The 22,506-nt window shown below is 50.6% G+C and overlaps 2 protein-coding genes across 2 annotated transcripts in view; one reads left to right on the top strand and one right to left on the bottom strand.

Annotated features, from left to right (window-relative positions):
* Nucleotides 1-635: 635 nt before the first annotated feature.
* Nucleotides 636-22,506, bottom strand: part of LOC142585474 (SEC14-like protein 2) — a 46,050-nt gene continuing 24,179 nt past the window's right edge. The window contains exon 12 of the mRNA XM_075696256.1: nucleotides 636-1,688. Coding sequence (XP_075552371.1) covers nucleotides 1,597-1,688 — 92 coding nt within the window. The 3' untranslated portion in view covers nucleotides 636-1,596. The remainder of the gene's footprint in view (nucleotides 1,689-22,506) is intronic.
* LOC142584516 (uncharacterized) lies at nucleotides 14,572-22,006 on the top strand. The gene is made up of 2 exons (XM_075694630.1): nucleotides 14,572-15,189; nucleotides 21,677-22,006. Exons 1-2 carry the CDS (start codon nucleotides 14,671-14,673, stop codon nucleotides 22,004-22,006), a joined length of 849 nt encoding a protein of 282 aa, XP_075550745.1. The 5' UTR covers nucleotides 14,572-14,670.

Here is a 22,506-nt window from a genome sequence, read left to right as displayed (position 1 = left end):
ATTCAGGAAAGCTAGTTACATTTGAAGACGGTGAATGGGCTCCACAGGGGCACGCTTATCCGGCGCACCCTGAAATATCGATGCCTCTATACTATCGCTCGCGTTCGCTCCACACACTTAAGGTTGTGCAGGACAGTGCACCTGTCAAACTGTGTTTTGTACCCACACTTGCGACAATGTGGCGCTATGTCACCTTCCAGTCCTCAGTTGACATTGTTCGCGTGCTCGCGCAGGCGAATGTTGAGGTGCTTGCCAGTGTGTCCAATGCAGGACGTGCTGCATGAAAGCAGAACCCGACAGACAGCACCATTTACAAAAGGGACATGCTGATGGCGGCGTCATGGATGGATGGAGGGACGATGTAATCATCCCCTTCGAAACGGGGTGGCGGGTTGCGCCACCAAGCATTGTTCTTGTTCTTGGACCAAAGGCAATTTCGTGACCTCCCTGCCAGACAGTGTCGGCTGTCAGCATGTTTTAGTAGCCCACTCGAACTGCCATAGCACCTCGTGGACAGCGCTGGTTCCCTACAGCGGGCTCAAAATCTGTTCGAATTATAAAATTGGTCAACGAAAATGTTGCTTGTGGAAATACACAACAATAAGCTGTTGTGCATTTATGTAAAAGCGGCCGATACCACGTCAGGCATTGTTCGCCGTTTGTCTCGGCCTACTCTTAGACTATGTTTGCGTAAGGAAAAAATAACTGTTCTGCTGGAAAGCTTGTCTCGACATACTTTTGTATATTGACTGCTGACATTGGTATCGACATCTCTCGAGTAATGATCACATGAAAGTGATTTCACCATACCGTGTCACATTGTACGTGCCTGAATGTACTGATACTTCTAGTATGTGACGTGTTTGTACGTGACCAGCGCTAGTTTATGATCTTTAGCCTTTTATTTATTTGCGTAGTTCCTATGTACCCTCTCCCCTTCTTCGATTACTTGAAGATGTCTGTCGACGTAAGCACTGTATGCCGTCTTCGTCTTTTATCATTTCTTTTACACATTCCCACTTTGCCCGTAAGTGAGATGAGATAGCGGAAAGCGGGCTGCTTTCAGCCTTTTGATTTGAAAAACTGTTAACCATATCTGCCCTAAGTTGCGCGATATCACGCCTGTTATTAGAGTGTTCATTTAAAATGAAGCTCTCTTTGCCTACGCAATATATACGAACAATCGCACTTACATGAATTACTTCATTTCTGCGTGTGTAGGATGAGCGCCGGCTCAAGGATCGCACTCTGCTTTCCGACTATGACCCCGCCCTTTCGCTGCGCGGTATGGGTGCATACGCATGAGCTACGCCGCGGCCTCCTTTCTCTCATTCATAATGCAGGGGATTGCCCTTATACCATCGTCTCCCTAATCACGAATTCGCGGGCGAGGTCGCTTATGTTTTGCTGCATATAAGTTTGAAGCTGGGGAAGAACCCATAACAATTATCGCAATAATATAATCCGAGTGGCGAGCGAAGTGTCCTTTATTTGCGCCTGTTCGTAAGGTTGCCAAAGAAATGGAGCAGCCGTGAAGAAAATGAGAAAAGGTCGCGCTATTCGTAGCCACCACGTCGATGCGCCGACTTGTGATGATCAGTGAGCGTCCTCCGGGATATGTACGTTCACCTCATAAGCCAAAGTCTTGCTCGTGAACCAGCTGTGGGTGTTGTCGAACTCGAGCACATCTGCGTCGGAGAAAAAAAGAGTGAAAAAAGTGAGGATTTGAGAGTCAGTGGTAGTATGCGAAAGCCACACATGCGCCCGCAACCTTCGCGTTCGCCGTGTGTTGGGAGTGTTCACATTTTGTCACGTGGCGCCATTTTGCAGTTCTATTCATAACTGCTTCCGCTTTGCTATTGAAAATAGACGGATCTAGGTAACGCGCAGCCCTTCACCGTGCTGGTCCGACTATAACAACATTGCGACCCAGACGGCATCAATAACTGGCGCTTGCGCCATAGAAGATCATTAATCAACCAATCAATGACGTCAGTACGTAACCCTTAAACGTAGAATTGCTTTAATACGAAAGGGCTATGTCCCAGGCGTATCACGGATACCATCTATTCTCTTTTTATTCCCCTCTTCCTATTCCGCCGGCGCAGAGCACATCCACACGGCGGACCGCCACAGCAGACGGCAGAGCAGACCAACCAGCTACACTCTCGGCCAGAGTGTTATCATTGTTATCATTCCGGCTAAAGTCCCACAAAGCCGGGAACTGCTCAACGATGGATACAAAATAAAAAGCCTCCTCGTCACTCCAAGAGGACACGGTGTTTAAAAAATATATCTGCTGCACGCACGTGCAGGCGGAACGGCTGTCATGAAACGACTGGCTTGACTGGCTTTTGCCGAGCCGAAAACTAGATTGGATTTGGCTGAAGACACTCTGTTCCCGGATAGCATTCGTTGGCTACGCCAAAATCGCTGCGGTTTGCATGCGGTCCGCCGCCGAAACTGAAGCGGGAAAAGCCCCGGCGATTTGTTGGACCGCGAGGGCCGCGGTCTTGCGCGGGCCAGCGGCGGTACGCACGAACTGGTGACGTCCTATCACGTGATGCGCGGACCGCGGCCCAAAAGAGCAATTTGGTCCGTCGTGTGGATCGGCCTTAACATGGATGGGAGCTGCCCCAGCGAACCGCTGGCGTACTTCCGACAACCGGCCAGTTTGCTTTGCATGCGGCTACGCCGGTCACCTCGCACATTTTTGTAATCATGTGCAGCCGGCCTAGCGCCGCACTACCACCGTCAGACCATACCACTACCGTGATAAGCCAGTCCAATGGTCCATATTACGATCGCTCGGCGGTTATGTCACAGGCGTGGCGCCCGACGCCAGCTACCCGTCGTTCACCGTATCCTCGCAGTCGCTCTCTGTCGCCGACGAGACCTGGGCCCGTAGCTCAAGACGAGCAAAACTAATCGTCGCAGTCCAAGGTACAAGTGCTGCGACACCGCTGAAATGTGACAGTCCTCAGCACAGTCCCTCGAACGTAATCGGTGTTTAGTATGTTGTTTGCTGGGTCAGTTGGTGCATGGTGAACGCGCAGGGTGTTCCAGCAAGTACAAACGCGAGCAGAAATAAAACGAACAAACAGGACAACGCTGGTTACAATTGAAGTTTATCGGGGATACATTCAACAAATTTCCGCCACGCATGCATAGAATACCAAGAACAATAACAAGGTTTATAGTCAAAGATAAACACACAAAAAATTCACAGTTTAGCCCGAAAGGCGAAGCACCGATTGCGATATCGAATTAGTGGATAGCTGTACGAAGTAAGGATAGTAGTTTTAACAGCCGTATAAACTTGTAAACATTCGCTTACTAACTAAATTAACAATGATAGAATGTGTAACCATGACTGAACGAGGACACACAAAGACAGCGCTGTCTTTGTGTTTCTGCTTCTTTCTACGTACTTGTTCATTCGCGCTTACACATACCATCATGGATTCAAACCAACTAGCCCGCCAACGTGTTTTAGCTTAATTAACCAGCACAGCGTCGCGCGCGCGCGCACAGGTAAACATGAACACATCTCACTCGATGAGCGCGGAAACTCGCTGTCAAAATTCTGGTGTCAGGATGCGCGGCAGCAGCAAGCGAATTGACCTTCATGCATGTCTCCCTTCAACGCGAACGAAACATCGAAAGCACAGCGCATGCGAAGCTACCGGCACTACGGCGCACTGTGCAAACATCGGAAATCGTTTTGAAGATGAGGCCCGCGCGGGCGTGCACTTTGGCCACGTCGCAGATCGCTTTCAAGACACACGAGCGGCGGCAGTGCGTCCCTACGGCGTCCGCTAAAGGCGTCTACTACGGCGTACGCGATTTGCGTGGCCAACGCCGTAGAAGACGCCGCGGTTGTCTCCACTCTATGCGAAGCGGCGGGCGAGGAGGACATCGAGACACGCTGGCAGCAGCCGGAGAGGAACGCCCCTACTCCCTCCCCTGAACCCCTGCCTCGCGCGCGATAGGAGAGGGCTGCGCCGTGCTCCCATATGGGCTGCAGAACTGAGCGTATTTTCCCTCTCCCAAATCACGATATATATATATATATATATATATATATATATATATATATATATATATATATATATATATATATCCGGTCCGTGTTCCTCGCTCGCGCCCGCGAGATCAAACCCCCGTTCGCCGGCTGACTCTCCCATGCTTTCACTCGCACAAACAGTATACGGCACGCGACGATGGTTTTATCGCCCTTGGACTGAATACGGAGCCTCACGGCGACGCCGACGGCAAAATGAGCCTGGAGTGTCCATATAATTTATATCGCAATAAAGAGAGCCTAGCCACACCCCTTGCCGACAAGGGTCACAACACTTGGATTGACGTGAACATTTCAAATATTTCAGTTCCTTATCAGTTAGATGGACCGAAGGTTCCCTACATATATACGCACCCAACTTTCTGATGTTGAACGCTTCGCTTATTTCTCTTTCCAGTTTACTGCGCTCTCTCCCCACAGTGGATACACTATCAAAAAGTGATCGGCATTCGTGTTCTTTTTCAATGCGAGGGCGAGTTCCCTCCTGTACCTGTAGGGAGCAACTAGCGATGTTCACCCATGCGATCAGTGATGCAACGGCCTGCATGGCCAATGTAGAACAGTCCGCATGAGAGAGGTACATGACACACGACCGAAGATGCGCACTTTCTGTGAAAAAAAAAGGGAATGCTTTTTTCGACAGCCACTACTCGCATCTTTCTTCTCTCCTGTAATGCTTTTGCCCAAACAAGCGAGTTTACGGCGCCGAGAACACTAGTGTGGCGCCATTCCTAGTGGCCTCCCGCTTATCAGACAGGCCATGCAGAAACGGCATCACTACGCTCTTTTTTTTTCCTTTTGAGGATTCATTGTCGTCCGCCGTTTCCATGAGTTTCTTTTTCGTCATCTTCCTAAAAAAGTTTTGAGCCACGGACATCGAAAGAGAGGCCGGCTATCCTGCCGACATTAACCTCGCCTTCTGGGCTTCAAAACTCTCTTGCAAATAGTGGGTGTAGCTCTTGTTAAGAGCATTCGTGAAGCACAAGGAAGATACACATCACTTTATTAATTTGGAGCGGGACGATTTGTACGGGAACAGCGATCTTTTCGATCTATGGTATAGATGTCAACACACATGACTTTCACGTTGAAATTTAATTTCCAAATCGAGAAACCTAATCAAATTTTCTTTGCAGAGTTGAAAGGTGAATCTGAAATTCCGGGAAGACTCTTCAAAACACGTTAAAATCCTTCTCGCGTTTGATTCTAATTTATCATTGGAATTTAACCTTAAAAGCACTAAAGAATCATCCACATACCTAAAAATTCGTACGGTCTGTTTGTCTGTAGCCTGTGAATTACATTACTGTCAAACTTGGATAAAGAAAGTATGACACTGTACAGTAGCGATCTTAGATCCGATGCAAATACCCTCTCCCTGAATGAAGACACCTGTGTTAAAGGACTCTACAGTGGTTGATAGGTAAAACATGAAAAGTGCCATAAATGACTCAAGTGACAAAGCGCTTGAGTTCATAAAAACTACTTCCCTCGGCCTTCAATGAGATACGTATAGCTGTAAACAGATCCTCGTGTGGGATAGAATAGAACAAGACAACATCTACAGACATCACAGCATTGGCACGTATCTCGCTTGCCTTTGAACAGTCCACGACTTCCAAGTAGCTCTGGACACCAAAAGGATCCGAAGTATCCAGAGTTTTCAACGTACGCTGCAGGAGCACACTAACCACTATCTGCCATTAGTCTCCTTCTGTGACGATAGCCCGAAACGCGACCTCTGGCTTGTGAGTCCTAGCCGCAAGAAACGCACGTAGCACATCTTCCTTACTTTGTTTTACGGCTTTCTCTAAGGCTTCAAGCTTCAGTTTCTTGAGGAGTTTATTACTAGAGGTGGTGCTGGTGATAAACTTTATTGAAAGGGGGAGGTTAAAGGGGAGCGTGGCTGAGGGTTTGGGCTCAAGTAAGGCCCTGGGCCTGCTTGGCCTTTTCCGCCCAGTCCACCAGTTCAAGCTGTCGGTCGACGTCCCCGGAACTGAGCCAGACTGTCCAGTCAGTCTCGCTGCTGACGGGGGGATGAGAGAACGGGAGCGAGGTGCATTCCCACATTATGTGTGCGAGTGTTCCTGTTTCTGAACAGAGCCTACATTGGTCGCTTTCCTTGCCCCCTGTGATTTTGTTAATGTATTTTGGGTGTGTGTTGCTAGAGCATTCGACTTTCTTTTCGACACATCCGCAAGCAGAAAATTCTTCTCAATGGCAAGGCCGACATTTACTTGAAAGAGAAGCTTTGGATGCACGACAAACCCACCTTCTTTGTTGGATTGTACCAGGAGGCTCCGCACCTCCTATTGTACTGCTGAACGACTGGTTTGAGGATTTTGTCAAGTCGCAGATGCTCTCGTGGACACAGGAGACGCCGTATGTGTTATGGACGCTAAACTTTCCCACCTACTTCGGGAAGTCACGACGCCCCTTTCTGGGCTGTCCCTCCGCACTGTCCATGCTCAACATATTCACCACTTAGAGGCTTGGACTGCTCGTGTAGTATTTCATGACGTTCTATGTGCCATATAATTCATCGTCCTTTCCTCGTGCCCTCATGACGTTATGCTCGGCTGGGATTTTCTTTCGCGCCACAATGGCGCCATCCATTGCACACGGGCAGAAATTGAATTGTCGCCGCTGTTAGATTGGCCACTCACCAACAATTTTTCGCTTTCGAGGAAACTGCTTGTCCAAGCTGACGTCCATGTTCCTCGCAACGCGTCAATGGTCGTGCCCATGCACCGCTGCGGCATCTCAGACGCAGTCGCACAACTGTCTCCATCTGACCGCTTTATCACTCGGAAAGGTCTGCTGTTACCGTTTGCGACAGTGGACATCACACAGGGCTACAGCACCATTTTCGTTTGCAACCCGTTCCCATACCTTATGATGCTGCTCCGAAGGGAATGTCTTGGCACTGTAGAAGCGACCGACGATGTGCAAGTTATGGACATGCCCGATACTAATTATTGTGCTAGTTTCAGTACACTCAGTGCTGCTTCTGCGTGTGACCTGTCGCCCAGTGATGCGTTCGGTTCTTCTGTAGGCACCGGCCGGCTGTCGTAAGGCGCCGGCAGCGCGTCAGAGACGTAGTGGCGAACAGCGCGGTGAACGGCAGAAGTCAGAGCACTGTCGTGGGAAGCGGACGACGGGACGATGGCGATCACGGTGCTTCATGTGATGTCACACTGCGGGTTTTACGGCCTGAAGTACCGGAAAACGCATTTTCTTGTGTATGCTTTTGTGAAAGGTCGTCACGCGTACGAGGCAGGCCACATTCATGGCATCAGGTAATACATAAAGTAGAAAACTAGTGCAATTGCGATGCATATGCACCCCACCAACAGAGCTCACCACAGTATATAAGCTAAGATCTGGAGCTCGATCATTTATATTCCTAATGTTATTTCGGTGCGCACGTTAGCGTTGTCGCGTACTTAATCATGTAAATAGGGGAAGAGCAAAAAAAAAGTGACCGAACCTTCCCCTACCGGAAAACGGGGGCAAGCGGAGCTTGTCTTGTGCTCACCTGATGTTCGTCACGGTTAAGTAACCCCCATGTAAGGGTGCCGCATTGCTTCGACCTCCCGCTCCCTCAGCTCGGTATCTACTTCTCGTTGCTGCCGGACTGCCTGGGCTCGGGCGGCTCTAACGTCTGGATCGGCGCGCTGACGGCGAGCCCTTTCACGGGCGAGTTCTCGCTGCCCATTCCTCGAGGGAACGCTCAACGCGTGGCCGTCCCATCCGTTTTCCGAGACTGCACCGAACTAAAACGAACCCGGCGCAGCGCGCGCGAAACCCTTTCCTGCCCTTTCCCTCTCTTGCGGAAGCGAAACGGCTCTGATTGGTCGCGCGTGTGGCATGAGCGCGCGCCTATGCAGCTGGAATCCTTGGGCGCAATCTTTTAACGGTTCGGAAAACGAACCGTTCACTTCGTCGCTTACATCGATAAGTTTGCTACTCCCAAGCCGGTGGTGGAAAAAGGGTAGGCCACGCCCTATAGATAAGTGTATGTCATTGTATGACGAGCTAATCCAGGAACTGCAGAATGTTTCTGCTTGCTAATTCAATATAAAATATAAATTAATTATTATACGACTAGTTCTAAAGTACAAACGTGGGGTGCCGGGCGTTTACGCAATGCAGAAGTAATTTATTAATGCCACTAAACCGTGAACTGTTTCTTAGGGCCACCTTTATTTGCCGACTATATCAATTTTCCTTCTTTTTTCGCCATTTATCATCGGTTCGGACATGACTCGCTTGGCGCCGCACTGCCACTATCTCTTCGACCTGCCCCAAGGCGCATCGCGTGATAGAAGCAATGGAAGTCGAAATCTAACATTACGATATACGGGCCCTGCATTACATGCGCGAAGTAAAATCGAAGAGCGTAGTGCAGACGGTGCGTGCTGTGCCGTGAAATTGAGGAACAGAGTGCGGCGCTCCAGAATTAGAGAAAAAAATTGCGGCCAAATAAGAGATCTCCACAATATATCCTCGTCCAGACTGTACAGTTTTATCAGCCGAACGAAGGAATTCAGTGATGGACCAGCCTAGGTTCAACCCTTCTGATTGCTGAATGCCGATCTGCGAACTATTCACGCTGGTGATAGCACTCGGAATTCGATTTCACCATGCAAATATAGATCTCCTCGGCATTAGCTTTGAAGCGGAGGTCACGGGAAAGCCGACCCAGCCCTTCCACCGGCCAACACAGTAGTTGCGAGAGCAACTTGGTGGGCAGTGTCGGCAGCAGAGATAAAGGCCACTAAGAAGAATGCTTCGCTTCCGACCGACCTCTGGAAGCTGCAGGCCGGTGGCGATGAGCCGCAGCGTGCAATTCCTTCCTCTGCGTGGAATGACCTCTCGTACGCTTGCACCCGATTCTCCTCCAGTTGATAGCGTAGCCTGCAAAAGGTCTACTTAGAAAGCCGGCAGGGGCGGTGCAAATATCCGCCATTTCTTCAATCGCGTACAGCACCTCCAGCCGTAGTCGACGCCGAAGGAACAACGCCAAGCAGACGACAAAGGCAAGTAATAGCCTCCGAAGCAACCAACGCACGCGCGTGCGACGCCGCGTGTCTCCCGAGTCGCGCGATCGGCGCGCGCGGCCAAGGTCGCAAGCCAACAGCCAAGCCGCAGCAACGGAACTCAAAGTGGACTACCCCTTCGCCGGTTCCGACGGGTTCGCTTTGGAATGACGGGTTCGCTTTGGAAATGATTGACAGATGCGTGTCGTGGTCATAACTTGCGGTGTCGCGCTGCTGTCTTTGACGGCTTCTGACGCCAGCAAAATTTTGGCCAATCAGATGAGGCCAAGTGAACCGTTCCCCTTCCGAACCGTTATAAGATTCGGCCCCTTGCTCACGCTCCGGCGCCGGCGCAGCTGTGAACTCATCAAACCGCCCTTTCCCGCAGCTTTTCTGCTGTGGGAGCAGCTGGGTCTTTGCGTGACCACGACAACACCACTTATGAGCCAAGTTTAGCCAAGAAGAGCTTATGAGCCAAGAAAATTAACCGACGAGATAAGAAAAAAAATGGAGGACGCTGAAGCATCGCCTTCAAGAGTGGAACGCGATAGCGTTATCGCACCCCATTCGCACCGCCTACTCAAACGATCTACGCGAGCCAAACGTCGCGATCGGCACGGACAGACGGGCCGCGACGCGCCACGAAGGCGGACGCGATCATGGGGCGAGTGGCGCGCCACGTGTCGGGGCAGCGCCGTATATTGCGAGGAGGGGGTCTTCTGTGTTTGCCGCAAGATGGCTCTGCGTGTGCGCGGAGCGCAGAAGAATTCTAGCGGAAACGTACTTCGCTACTCGTGTAACTGCGACTTCTGTAATTTACATGCTCATAATTACCGATATACACCGCAGTATAACTTTCTACGGCACGTTTCTAAGGCAACACCGCATTTATTAGAGGCACCCGTTACCACGCAGCCAGTTGCTGCCCAGCCAGCGAATGAGGCAGCCGATGATGACTCATCTGCTGCACCGAAGCTGCTTAGCACGTGCGCTATGCTGGCAGAGGACCGACGAAGTAGCGCGGATACGTCAATCCCGAAGCGCCTTGTGACTAACAGATCAGAATCAAGCACGGACAGCGAGACGGCCAGTGCCCCAAGAAAAGCACGTCGCCTCAAGACATCGACACACTCAGGACAGTGACGGCGATCACGGTCCAGGAGACCTGGTGAGGGTTCGGAGGGAGCGTCAGCGTTACCCTCTAGGACCGACAGCATAGAGAATTAAGTCTAAATCGTGGGTAGTCACCATGGCCCTGTCCCAGCAACTTCTCTTCGCAACTTTGAACGTACGAGGCCTTAGGTCTTTGTAGAAAGAGGCGCAGCTTCGCCGGCTTTTGTCTAGGAAGCGCCTCGACTTCCTCGCCGTGCAGGAGGCGAAGATTGAGAGTGATGACGAGACAGAAAGGGCGTTGCGACCTTTTCTGTCTGAATATAATGTCTGCGTTTCACACGCTGTAGGTTTATCCGCGGCCTGTTTCCTGTTACCATTCAGTTACCATGTAGACTGAAGGTCGATATATATGTTGTGATTTTGTGTTGCAGGGTGTGCCATGGCGATTAGTCAACGTCTATGCATTTAATGACGCTGCAAAACGAATTCTCTTATTCGATACTGTGGATGAGGCGTAGTCTAACAGACTGTGATCGGTGCATTGTGTTAATGGGAGATTTCAATTGTGTATGTGATCCGAGCGATAGAAGCGGCATTAACACTCAGCGAGGCAGGAGTGGTGAAGTTTTGTCTAACGTAATAGAAAATGTAGGGCTCACTTATATAGGAGTGTCGGGACAGGGAGCTCGCTCTTATACACGAATTCAGGGTCGCTCTTACGCCCGCCTTGATCAGATTTATGTGTCTTCATCACGCCTCTCCGGCGCACTGTCCTGTATTACTATCCCAGTTTCGTTCTATGATCATTGCATGGTTATTGCAAAGGTTGGTGAGAAATCTGTAACCAATTTCCCACCACAGTGGGCACTCTGGAAGCGTAACTCTGAGCTCCTAAATGATCAGGAATTTATTAATCGCGTGCGCATGGCCCTAAAAAATTCGCGTTCTACAGACTAGCCGTTATTCGCAGCTTGGGAACTTTTTAAACAAGAGGTTCGTACAGTGGCTATAGAAATTGGATCACTGAAAGCATTCTATAGAAAGAATGAAGAAACAGTACTTCTTAAGAGCCTACACAACCTTTATCAGATGGAACGCGAAATGCCAGGCACTTACATTGTTGACATAGAAAATCTTAAATGTGACTTGCAAAAGTATGATGCACAGCGTTACAGAGGTGCGCGAGTTCGATCTCGAAATAGGCGTGCTCTGCAGTCTGAGCAGCCAACACGTCAAGCTTTACTTGACGAGCGACGTCATGCTGTTTCCAAAGTAATTCCGGAAATATACTCCGAAGGTACTCTTCTAACAAATACGAATGACATAATTTCTAAGTTCGAAACTTACTACAGTGTTTTGTTTAGTGCCCGGCCCGATGATCACGATGCAAAAGTCTTAGAGAGTTTTGTGTCTCTTGTAAAACCTTTACAGGATCATGACTGTGCATTCATTAGTGATACCCTTACGATACAATAAATTGAGCTAGCTATTGATCAGCTGCCTCGGTCGAAAACACCCGGCCCTGATTGACTTTCCTGTGAATTTTACAAAGCTTTCAAATCAATTATCAGTCCCATATTATTGGACATTTTTATTACAAGTTTAGAGATAGACGTCCTTCCGCAATCTTTTTGCAAAACCCACACAGTTTTAATTCCCAAAAGTTCAGATAAGGAGAAACTGCGTTCTGTTGAAAGCTACCGACCAATCACATTGTCAAACGTGGATTATAAAATTTTTGCAATAGTTTTATCGAATAGATTGCAACTTACGATGACAATTCTCATTGGTTCCCATCAGACGTGTGGAATTAGGGGTCGATCCATTCAAACTAACATACATATCGCCCGTACACTTCTTCAATACTGTTACGGTTCCACTGAGCAGCTTGCAATGCTCCAGCTTGACCTTGCTAAAGCTTTTGATCGTGTCAGTCACTCCTATTTATTTTCTCTTCTGGAGCATGCCAATGTTGGCTCCGTTGTGCTTAAAGGCGTTAAGCTTTGCTATACTTGTTGTACTACTCGTTTAGTTATTAATGGCCAACTCTCTAAACCCGTTTCCATTTGCTCTTCAGTAAAACAAGGATGCCCGATGTCCCCATTACTATTCGCCCTTTATCTGGAACCTCTATGCTTAATCGTAATTCAGTCGAGTTACATGCATGGCTTCAATGTACTGGGTAATGAAGTAAAAGTCTTAGCTTATGCAGATGATTTAGCGTTCTTCTGCACGGATAAGTTCAGTGTTGAAAAGGTAGTATCAACAACAGAGGATTTTGGCAGCGTATCAGGAGCACGAATGAACTCCGCAAAAAGCTTAGGCTTGTGGTTTGGCTCATGGTGCTATACACCAGAACAGTTTGCAGGCGTTAAGTGGACCGGTGTCCCGCCAAAGTATCTTGGCGTGCCGCTAGACGCATATAAATTAAGCGCACACTATTGGAAAGTGCGGGTTTCGGCCCTGCAAAGCTGCGCCCAGACATTCGTTCCACACCGACTTTCTATTTTTGGGAAAGCTGAGGCCTGCAATAAGTTCTTGGGAACAAAAATTTACTATGTATTGCAAGTTATTCACTGTGCCAGGCTCTACCTCCAACGCTTTCACCGAATCTTTGCAACCTTCGTATGGTCTTCAACTTTTGAGCCCATGAGGCGAGACAATATTTTCAGGCCCGTTAGTGATGGTGGGCTTGGTTTAGTACATCTTTATGTGCGGCAACTAGTGTCTCGTTTCTTCTTTTTTCGCGATACATCGCATTATATAATTCGGTCATTCATGCAAGTCACACTTGCTAATGCGTTACCTGATTTAATTGTTTCTTCCAATTTTTCTTCGCTTTTATGCTTGTGGGGGTTCATGCAAGAAGTTTACTTGGCGGTTCGTTTCCTGACAGTTCGGTTTTCCACTGAATACTTGTACTCTGTGTCGCGTAAAATGTTATACAAAGATTTATTGTCCATGCTATTTCCGCCTCCATTTTACCGATCACTATGCATTCAATGGCCAGGTCACGACGTACTAAATCGAGTTCGTAAAATGTATATATCCCCTTGCTGCAAAACATTATTTTGTAAACTTCATAGTGAAACCATACCGGTAAAAACATGGCTACAGAAAAAGGGTATCTTTGTCTCTTCTGTTAACTGTCGCCTTTGTGATGTGCCAGAGACGATTGAACATTGTTTTATTAGCTGCACTGACACCATACTACTTTGGCATGTCCTCCAACGGACTTTTAAAAAAAAGACTGAGATTAACGCTCATCCTGTGCGATACCTACTGCCGACCTCTGATAATAGTGCACCTTTTGATACGTTTTTTCTCATTGGAATGCACAATTTGTGGAAAACGCGAATGATGGACCGAGACGCCCCAACGGTTGTACCTACAAGGGCAAATTTCATCCAAATGACACTACACCTAAAGCAGGTTTATGATGGACTCGATACACAGCCGGACTGGTACCCCATTTCGGTGAGGTGCCTATCCTTACCACCCTTCTAAAGGGAAACCAACATTTCTACCGACAGTATGAACGATGACTTTTCGCTGTGTGACTTTCATTGTGCTCTCCATTGTCTGACTATGCACAACTGGTGAACATCGGTTTGTTGCTACTGTAATAAATACCACGAAAAAAAAAGAACTCGTGGCTGAATGGTAGCGTCTCCGTCTCACACTCCGGAGACCCTGGTTCGATTCCCAGCCAGCACATCTTGTAAGGTGTTTTTATTATTTTTGAAGTGCCTTCCCAGATTTATCGCTCACGGCCATCACCGACGACACCGGCTTTTCTGCGACACGAGCTCCTTAATGCTGTCGCGTTAAAAAATGCGCAAAATACATACCACTGGGTATGCATCCATGGGGCCGCTGGGGGTGTGTCTCAGTGGGCACATGCCCCAGGGGCCAGCGGGCATGTACCGCTCTTCAATGAATCTTTTTTGACATGCACTTGGTTCACTGCAAGTATCACAGCAACAGCACACCTACATGGTGACTTTCACGTAATGCGATGTTTCCTGTAAATGAGGGTCGGCAGTCGACATTGGGTGTTTTTTTTCCGGCTCTCGAAAAAGCTCGTTCTTGCAAAATATGAACTTCAACATCGAGTTCGTGCTCTATAAGAACTATGTATGGGATATATTGAGCTAAAAGACTATTGCTGCTACCGAAGAAATTTAGAAAACAGTTATGATTTTCCTTTTTAGTCATACAATGATGAGGCATTTGTCAGAAGACTATAAAAAATACCAGAGTAACTGCCGTGGTTAACAGCGATAACATGCAGGCTTGCACGCGTAATGTTCGGCTCCAATGGTAATGGCAACCAGAACTTCAGAGAAGACGAAGAAGGAGGAGCACGGAACAAGCGTTTCTACCGACGCCCCTGCGTGTTCCACGTCGGGGACGTCCACCTCTCACGCCATGGCACCTACAGCGTCATGGACTCCCTCGAAGGCCCACGTCTTCGATGTTGTTGTCCCTACGGGGAATGGTCCCGAGACCGTCGTCGATGCGACGGCCTCAATAGTTGTCCTCTCTGAGGTCTACTGCGTTCAGCACATGGGAGGCCTCAACTTCCAAGTCACCGTCAAGAGCATGGCTTCCATGACTCTAATCGTCGATGCTGGCTGCCTCGTCATCGGTGGCGAGCGTTGTCCCGTCGTTCCCGTTGTTACGTTTCGCCTACGACGCGCGTTAAAGCCGGCGCGGATGCAACGGACGCCGGGGCTTCGTTCAAAGCGGCAGACATTTTCGCCCGTTCGGCGCCGCCGCTACGCGTCCCTGCCAAGCGCGTCCAGGCATGTTCCAATGCCACGTGTCTTCATGTGCGTGTGTGTGTGTATGTGCATATTGGTGCCCACGCTTGTCGAAGCGCGGCAGCCGGGGAGAGGAGCTCCCAACAACTGTGAAACGAGGGGGTCTGACAGGCGCCGACACGACGTGTGAGCCACCTTCTCCTCCCATTGTGCCCCAGCGGCGCCGGCACGACGGCTGCGCCACCTTATCCCTTTGTTCCCGAGCGGCACAGTCACGTGCTCGTCTATAGAGGGGTTCCTTCTTGCCCTCAACTGCGAGAGTATAAAAGCAGCTGCCCCCGGACGCCAAAAAGGGGCTCCGATTTCTTCTGTTGAGTAAAGTGCACTCCCGTCTCTCTACTTCGGTCAACCTGACCGCCAACTCTTTGCGAGGTTAGAATAAACAAGTTGTTTTGTTGTTACCAGTCGACTCATGCTTTGCCGGGACCTTCGGATGCTTCCAGTTGTACCCCAGGCCGCCAGGCCAACGCTACCCTTGGGGCTTGCGACCCAGGTGCAACATCGGGCGTCAGCGCCGAGTTCCCAACAACTCGTGCCAGCGGCGCGATTACAACAACTGGTGGCAGCGGTGGGATCGCGACAACGGAGGCCAGCAGCGAAGATATGCAGTTGACTGTATGCTGAGCAGCTCATCGACGATCCGGGAGCAGTGCAACGAGCCCTGTGTGATGACTGGTTGCCTGCAGCGGAACGACTGCGCTGAATTCTTGGCTGCGAGGTTTGGTGAGTGCGGGACTTTCTTCTTCTGAGCTTTGCCAGGCTTTTTGTTAGTGTCAGAAACGGAGCTGGTAATTGTGGTTGTCGTTGCTGCCGGGTTAGATTGCGGCAAGACAATAATAGGCAGTAGAGAAAGCAGCATTCAGAGCAGCCATGGATTTGAAGTCGTTGCGCAAACCGAAATTGTTGGAGCTTGCAAGAGAGTTGGGTCTGGATGTCTCGGACAAACTCAGAAAACCAGAACTGCTAAAGGCTATTCTTGAGTTAGAGGCTGAGGATGACGAGCTGTCGGAATGCCTTGAGACTATTGAGGAGAGGTCAAAAAGACAGGAGCGCGAAATTAAAGAACAGAAAGAAAAAGAAGAGCGTGAACGTAAAGAACAGAAAGAGCGAGAGCAACAAGAGCGCGACCGTCAACACGCTTTGGAAATGAAGCGTCTTGAGGTAGAGATGGAACGCGCTCGTAATGGAAGTCAGGCACACGGTGCAGGAGAACGCGTATTGTTCAAAATGACTGACCTGATGCGGCCGTTTAAGCTTGGAGAGGACATTGGTTTGTTCCTGGTTAACTTTGAGCGAACGTGCGAGAAGCAGGGGTTCTCTCGGGAAACGTGGCCACAGCGCTTGCTCACTTTGTTACCCGGCGAGGCGGCCGACGTAGTCGCTCGCTTGGATAGAGAGGAGGCAGAGGATTTCGACAAAGTGAAATCGAGTCTGCTAAAAAAGTACAGGCTGTCAGCGGAGGCGTTCCGTCGGAAGTTTCGGGAAAATGAGAAAGGCAAAAGTGAGTCATATACAGAGTTTGCGTACAGGCTTATGTCAAACATGCAGGAGTGGCTCAAAGAAGAGAAAGCGTTTGGTGACCACGATAAAGTTCTGCAGTGCTTCGGGCTGGAACAGTTTTATAGTCGGTTACCTGAGAACGTGCGGTACTGGGTCTTGGATAGGCCAGACGTTTGTACGGTGGCTAAAGCCGCTGAGCTAGCCGAGGAGTTTGTGACGCGTCGGGCTCGCGGAGCTAAGGACGGTCAAAAGGGTGAATTTGGCTCGAAGTTTGAGAGGCCGAAGTTCACACCCATGAGAGCAAAGGGGAACACACGTAGTGCGGATGCGAGTGAAAGCAGTGCGACGGAACCTAAGGAGACGGCGGCAGCCGAAGCCGAACGCAGAAAGCGGTTCGAGACGAGGCAAGCGCGCGTTTGTTATACGTGCCAGAAGCCGGGTCACTTTTCGGCGCAGTGTCCGGAAACAAAACCAAAAGTTGTGTTTTTGTCATTATGCAGCACTGACGAGAACATGAAGCTTCTCGAGCCTTACATGCGAGACCTCCTCGTGAACGGGAAAGAGTGCCGAGTGCTTCGCGATTCCGCAGCTACAATGGATGTAGTTCACCCGTCTTACGTAGAACCCCATAGGTTCACGGGCGAGTGCGCATGGATCAAGCAAGCCGTGGAAGCTCATAGCGTGTGTCTGCCCGTAGCAAAAGTGCTTATTGAAGGACCTTTCGGAGCACTTGAGACGGAGGCCGCAGTGTCATCTATGCTGCCCCCCCAGTACCCGTACCTATTTTCAAGCAGGTCCGATCACCTCCTGCGCGAGAAGGGGCTTTTGTTTGGTGAGGCTAGCGTTCAGGCCTTAACCAGATCGAAGGTTCGGGAGCTCGCTGCAAAGGCGGTAGTTGCGGGGCCGACGTTATCGAACAATGAGAAAGGGTCAGAGGCGCAGCAAGCTGATATTCAGAGCACGCCTGAACTGAATAAAATTGAGTCTGTAACGTTAAAGGCACCAGATACTGGAGAGGAAATTCCCGATGCGGGAAAGTTAGAAGAGCTATCTGCAGATTTGCTCATCGCGCCTACGTCAGACGGACTTGATAGGTTGCTAAAAGTCAGCCGGTCGGCTTTGATAGCCGAGCAAAAAAAGGATGGCAGCCTAGAAAACATACGCTGCATTGTCAAGGAAGGTATCGCCAGGAAAAATGCGCGTTTTGTGGAAAGAGGTGGAGTCCTGTACCGGAAGTATCTAGACCGCAGAGGAGTGGAGTTCGATCAGCTGATCGTGCCTCAATGCTATCGTCAGGATCTGTTGCGCTTGTCGAACGGGGGTTCGTGGTCCGGACACCTAGGAGTTAAGAAAACTAAGGACCGTCTCTTGCAGGAGTACTATTGGCCAGGGTGTTTTCGGGACGCAGACCATTTCGTGAGGACATGTGACACCTGTCAGCGGGTGGGCAAACCAGGGGACAAATCAAGGGCGCCGTTGAGATTGGTACCTATCATTACGGAGCCTTTTAGACGGCTCGTTATTGATACAGTGGGACCTCTGCCGGTAACAACCACGGGGTACAGACACATTTTGACTGTGATCTGCCCAGCGACAAAGTTCCCTGAAGCAGTGCCGCTTAAAGAACTCAGCTCAGTTGAGATAGTCAATGCACTACTGTCCATATTTGCGCGAGTTGGTTTTCCTGCGGAAATCCAATCAGATCAGGGCACAGTGTTTACTAGCGCTTTGACGACAACTTTTCTCGAAAGGTGTGGGGTAAAGCTGTTACACAGCTCAGTGTACCACCCACAGTCGAACTCCGTTGAGAAGCTCCACTCCGTCATGAAGCGCGTGTTGAGAGCATTGTGTTTTGAACATCAAACTGACTGGGAGCTGTGTCTGCCTGGGGTGATGTTTGCATTACGGACCGCGCCGCATGCGGCTACGGGGTTTTCGCCAGCTGAACTGGTGTACGGTCGCTCGCTGCGATCTCCGCTTCGCATGCTTCGAGAATCATGGGAAGGCAGGGGCGACGACCCAGTCGTGGTGGAGTACGTGCTTAAGCTCCTCGAACGCTTAAGAAGGGCACAGGAGTTGTCAAATGAAGCAATGGCAAAGGCCCAGCAGAGGGCCAAGGTTTATTATGATCGGACAGCCAGGGCCCGTCGTTTTGAGGTGGGCGATGAGGTCATGATATTGCGCACATCGCTAAACAACAAACTAGACGTGCAGTGGGAGGGCCCAGCACGAATTGTTCAGAAACTTTCGGACGTTAACTACGTGGTGAGTCTGCCAGGAAAGCGGAAAGCACAGCAAGTTTACCACTGTAATCTGCTCAAACCTTATAGACAAAGGAAGGAGTGGTGTGCATGATGGTAAACGTTCCTGAAGAGCTTCCGGTCGAGCTTCCGGGACTAGGCTCAGTGACGAACAGGAAAGACACCGATCAGGTCATTAGTGACTTAGTCTGTGGAGCATCGCTGTCGCCTGAGCAGAAAACCGAACTACACCAGCTCTTACAAGAGTTTCAAGGTCTGTTCTCTGAGAGGCCTGGTAGGACTTCTGTCCTTACTCATGACATAGAACTTACCTCCCCGGAGCCAGTACGATCCAAGGCGTATCGGGTGTCACCCCGCCAGAGCGATATTATGGAGGCTGAGGTAAAGAAAATGCTACAGCTCGGTGTTATTGAGGCAGGTGAGAGTGATTATACCTCCCCTTTGATTTTAGTTGAGGTACCGGGCAAGGAACCTCGTCCTTGCGTCGACTACCGCAGGCTTAATTCCATCACTAAGGATCAAATTTATCCGATCCCTAACATCGAGGAGCGCCTTGAGAAAGTTAGTAGCGCTCAGTTTATTTCCACCCTAGATCTTGTCAGGGGTTATTGGCAGGTTCCACTTACAGAAGAGGCTAGAAGGTATGCGGCGTTCATTTCACCAATGGGAACATTCCGTCCTAAAGTGTTGAGTTTTGGTTTGAAGGACGCGCCATACTGTTTTTCAAGCCTCATGGATAAAGTGTTGCGGGGACAGCAAGAATTCGCTTTACCGTATCTAGACGACGTAGCGATATTCTCCGCATCCTGGTCTGAGCATATGGCACACTTGCGGGCAGTGCTAACCCGCCTGCGCGAAGCGGGCTTGACAATCAAGGCTCCCAAGTGCCAGTTAGCACAGGCCGAGGTTGTCTACCTCGGTCACGTGATTGGTCAGGGTCGTCGCCGCCCCTCTGAAATAAAGGTGGCCGCTGTGCGAGACTTCCCGCAACCGCGCACGAAGACCGATATTCGGTCGTTCTTAGGTGTCGCCGGCTACTATCAGAGGTACATCCCCAGGTACTCTGATATCGCGGCTCCCCTGACGGATGCTCTAAGAAAAACAGAGCCCCAAACAGTCGTCTGGGACGAGACAAAGGAAAGAGCTTTTAGCGCCCTAAAGAGCGCCCTAACAAGCCAGCCTGTGCTACGATCGCCAGACTACACAAAAGGGTTCGTAGTTCAGTGCGATGCTAGTGAGCGAGGCATGGGCGTTGTACTGTGCCAACGGGAAAATGGAGAAGTAGAACACCCCGTCCTGTATGCTAGTCGTAAGCTGACCAGTCGTGAGCAGGCGTATAGCGCCACCGAGAAAGAGTGTGCGTGCCTCGTGTGGGCCGTTCAGAAATTGTCATGCTATCTAGCCGGCTCGAGGTTTATCATTGAGACGGATCACTGCCCTCTCCAATGGCTGCAGACCATCTCTCCCAAAAATGGCCGCCTCCTGCGCTGGAGCCTCGCTTTGCAACAATATTCCTTTGAGGTGCGTTACAAAAAGGGGAGTCTCAACGGTAACGCCGATGGCTTAAGTCGAAGCCCCTAACGTAGGAATCAGCCTCAAAATTGTTTGTTACTGATGTTCTTCTTCCTGAGGCAGGATTTTTAACATATTGCTTTTGTTTAGTGTTTCAAAGTGATAACATGCTTTCTAGTGCAATTTTCCAATTTGTGGACGCGTTCTGAGTGCTGCTAGACTACTGTAAGGAACTAGGCAGTGGTATAAAAGGGGAAAGAGCCTGGCAGGGCTTAGTGAGGGTTGTGCCGTGCTTGCTGACTGAGCGGTTGAGTTTCAGCGTAGTTCTAACGCTTGCCGGGAACGAGAACAAAAATGTGAACCCTCCCGAAGTCACTTTGCAGTGTCCCGTGCGAACCTGAACGAGAGAACGAGGCCTTCTCTGTGCGCTGCGCTCAGGAAACGTCGAGGGACGCCCGACTTCGGTTATGAGCATCATCGAGCGACATCCCTCCGGACAGCGGATGCAGTCCCCTGACCATCGGGATCTCCTTCCCCCGGCGGGGCGGTCTGTTACGTTTCGCCTACGACGCTCGGTAAAGCCGGCGCGGATGCAACGGACGCCGGGGCTTCGTTCAAAGCGGCAGACATTTTGGCCCGTTCGGCGCCGCCGCTACGCCTCCCTGCCAAGCGCGTCCAGGCATGTTCCAATGCCACGTGTCTTCATGTGCGTGTGTGTGTGTATGTGCATATTGGTGCCCACGCTTGTCGAAGCGCGGCAGCCGGGGAGAGGAGCTCCCAACAACTGTGAAACGAGGGGGTCTGACAGGCGCCGACACGACGTGTGAGCCACCTTCTCCTCCCATTGTGCCCCAGCGGCACCGGCACGACGGCTGCGCCACCTTATCCCTTTGTTCCCGAGCGGCACAGTCACGTGCTCGTCTATAGAGGGGTTCCTTCTTGCCCTCAACTGCGAGAGTATAAAAGCAGCTGCCCCCGGACGCCAAAAAGGGGCTCCGATTTCTTCTGTTGAGTAAAGTGCACTCCCGTCTCTCTACTTCGGTCAACCTGACCTCCAACTCTTTGCGAGGTTAGAATAAACAAGTTGTTTTGTTGTTACCAGTCGACTCATGCTTTGCCGGGACCTTCGGATGCTTCCAGTTGTACCCCAGGCCGCCAGGCCAACGCTACCCTTGGGGCTTGCGACCCAGGTGCAACATCGGGCGTCAGCGCCGAGTTCCCAACAACTCGTGCCAGCGGCGCGATTACAACACCGTTGGCCCGCAGGTAACCAACGTAACCTGCCTCTTTTTGCCGTCCTTCGTTCCGAACGAAGTCCTCGTCCAGGCACTATCTCCATACGGCAAGGTTCTGTCTGTCAATGCTGGTCTCATGAGCGGACGACGTGGCGTGCTCACGGGCACACGCTTCGTGCGTATGGAAATGAGTGCCACAACCCCGGTCCCAAATTATCTGCGAGTCTCTGGTCATCGTGTGACGTTTGACTACCGCGGCTTGCAACGCGTGTGTCGTCGGTGCGGTTCCAGCGACCACTACCGTGCACAGTGCACCGCAGCGTTCTGTGGCCGTTGTGGCGTCCATGGCCACGAAAGCGACGGGTGTGACCGTCCTTGTCGGCGTTGCGGGGACAGTCACCCTACAGACGCGTGCCCTGTGCGGCGTTCATAGTCAGACGCTGCTACTGGGGCCCTTCCCCCCTTACCGCCGGCGTCAGCTGCGGTTGCGACTGCGCGTAAAGCCATAACCAAAGAAATTGCACTGACACCGCAAGAACTAGCGTCAAGAAATGAAAAAGAAGAGGCATGCAGCTCGAGAAGTCCCAGCGCGTCATGTTCGCCGGCCTCCTCTACTGAAAAAGAAGACCGTGACGTGGCGGATCGCAACACGCCATGTTCGCTGGCCTTCCAAGCAGCGAAGGACACGCGTGCTGTGGCCGAAAGCGCCTCCACTTCGGCTGCTACCATCACTCCTCCTGATCCCAGCAAAGTTTTGAACGCGGATAAAGCGCCTGACTCTGCGATCGCTGCAGTCGATGTACCCACGAAGTCTGCTGCGGCTTCATCCGCCTCAGTTGCATCTCCTACAGCGGCGCAGCCATTGCATCCGGGTGGGCCCCCGGCTGCCGAGGTTGTCGGCGACGATGAAATCAATCCCGCCGTCCTACCGCT

This window comes from Dermacentor variabilis, chromosome 6 (assembly GCF_050947875.1).
Source record: "Dermacentor variabilis isolate Ectoservices chromosome 6, ASM5094787v1, whole genome shotgun sequence".
NCBI lineage: Eukaryota > Metazoa > Arthropoda > Arachnida > Ixodida > Ixodidae > Dermacentor > Dermacentor variabilis.
The sequence above is the reverse complement of the archived record's forward strand: the minus strand, read 5'-3'. Positions and strand labels throughout refer to the sequence as shown.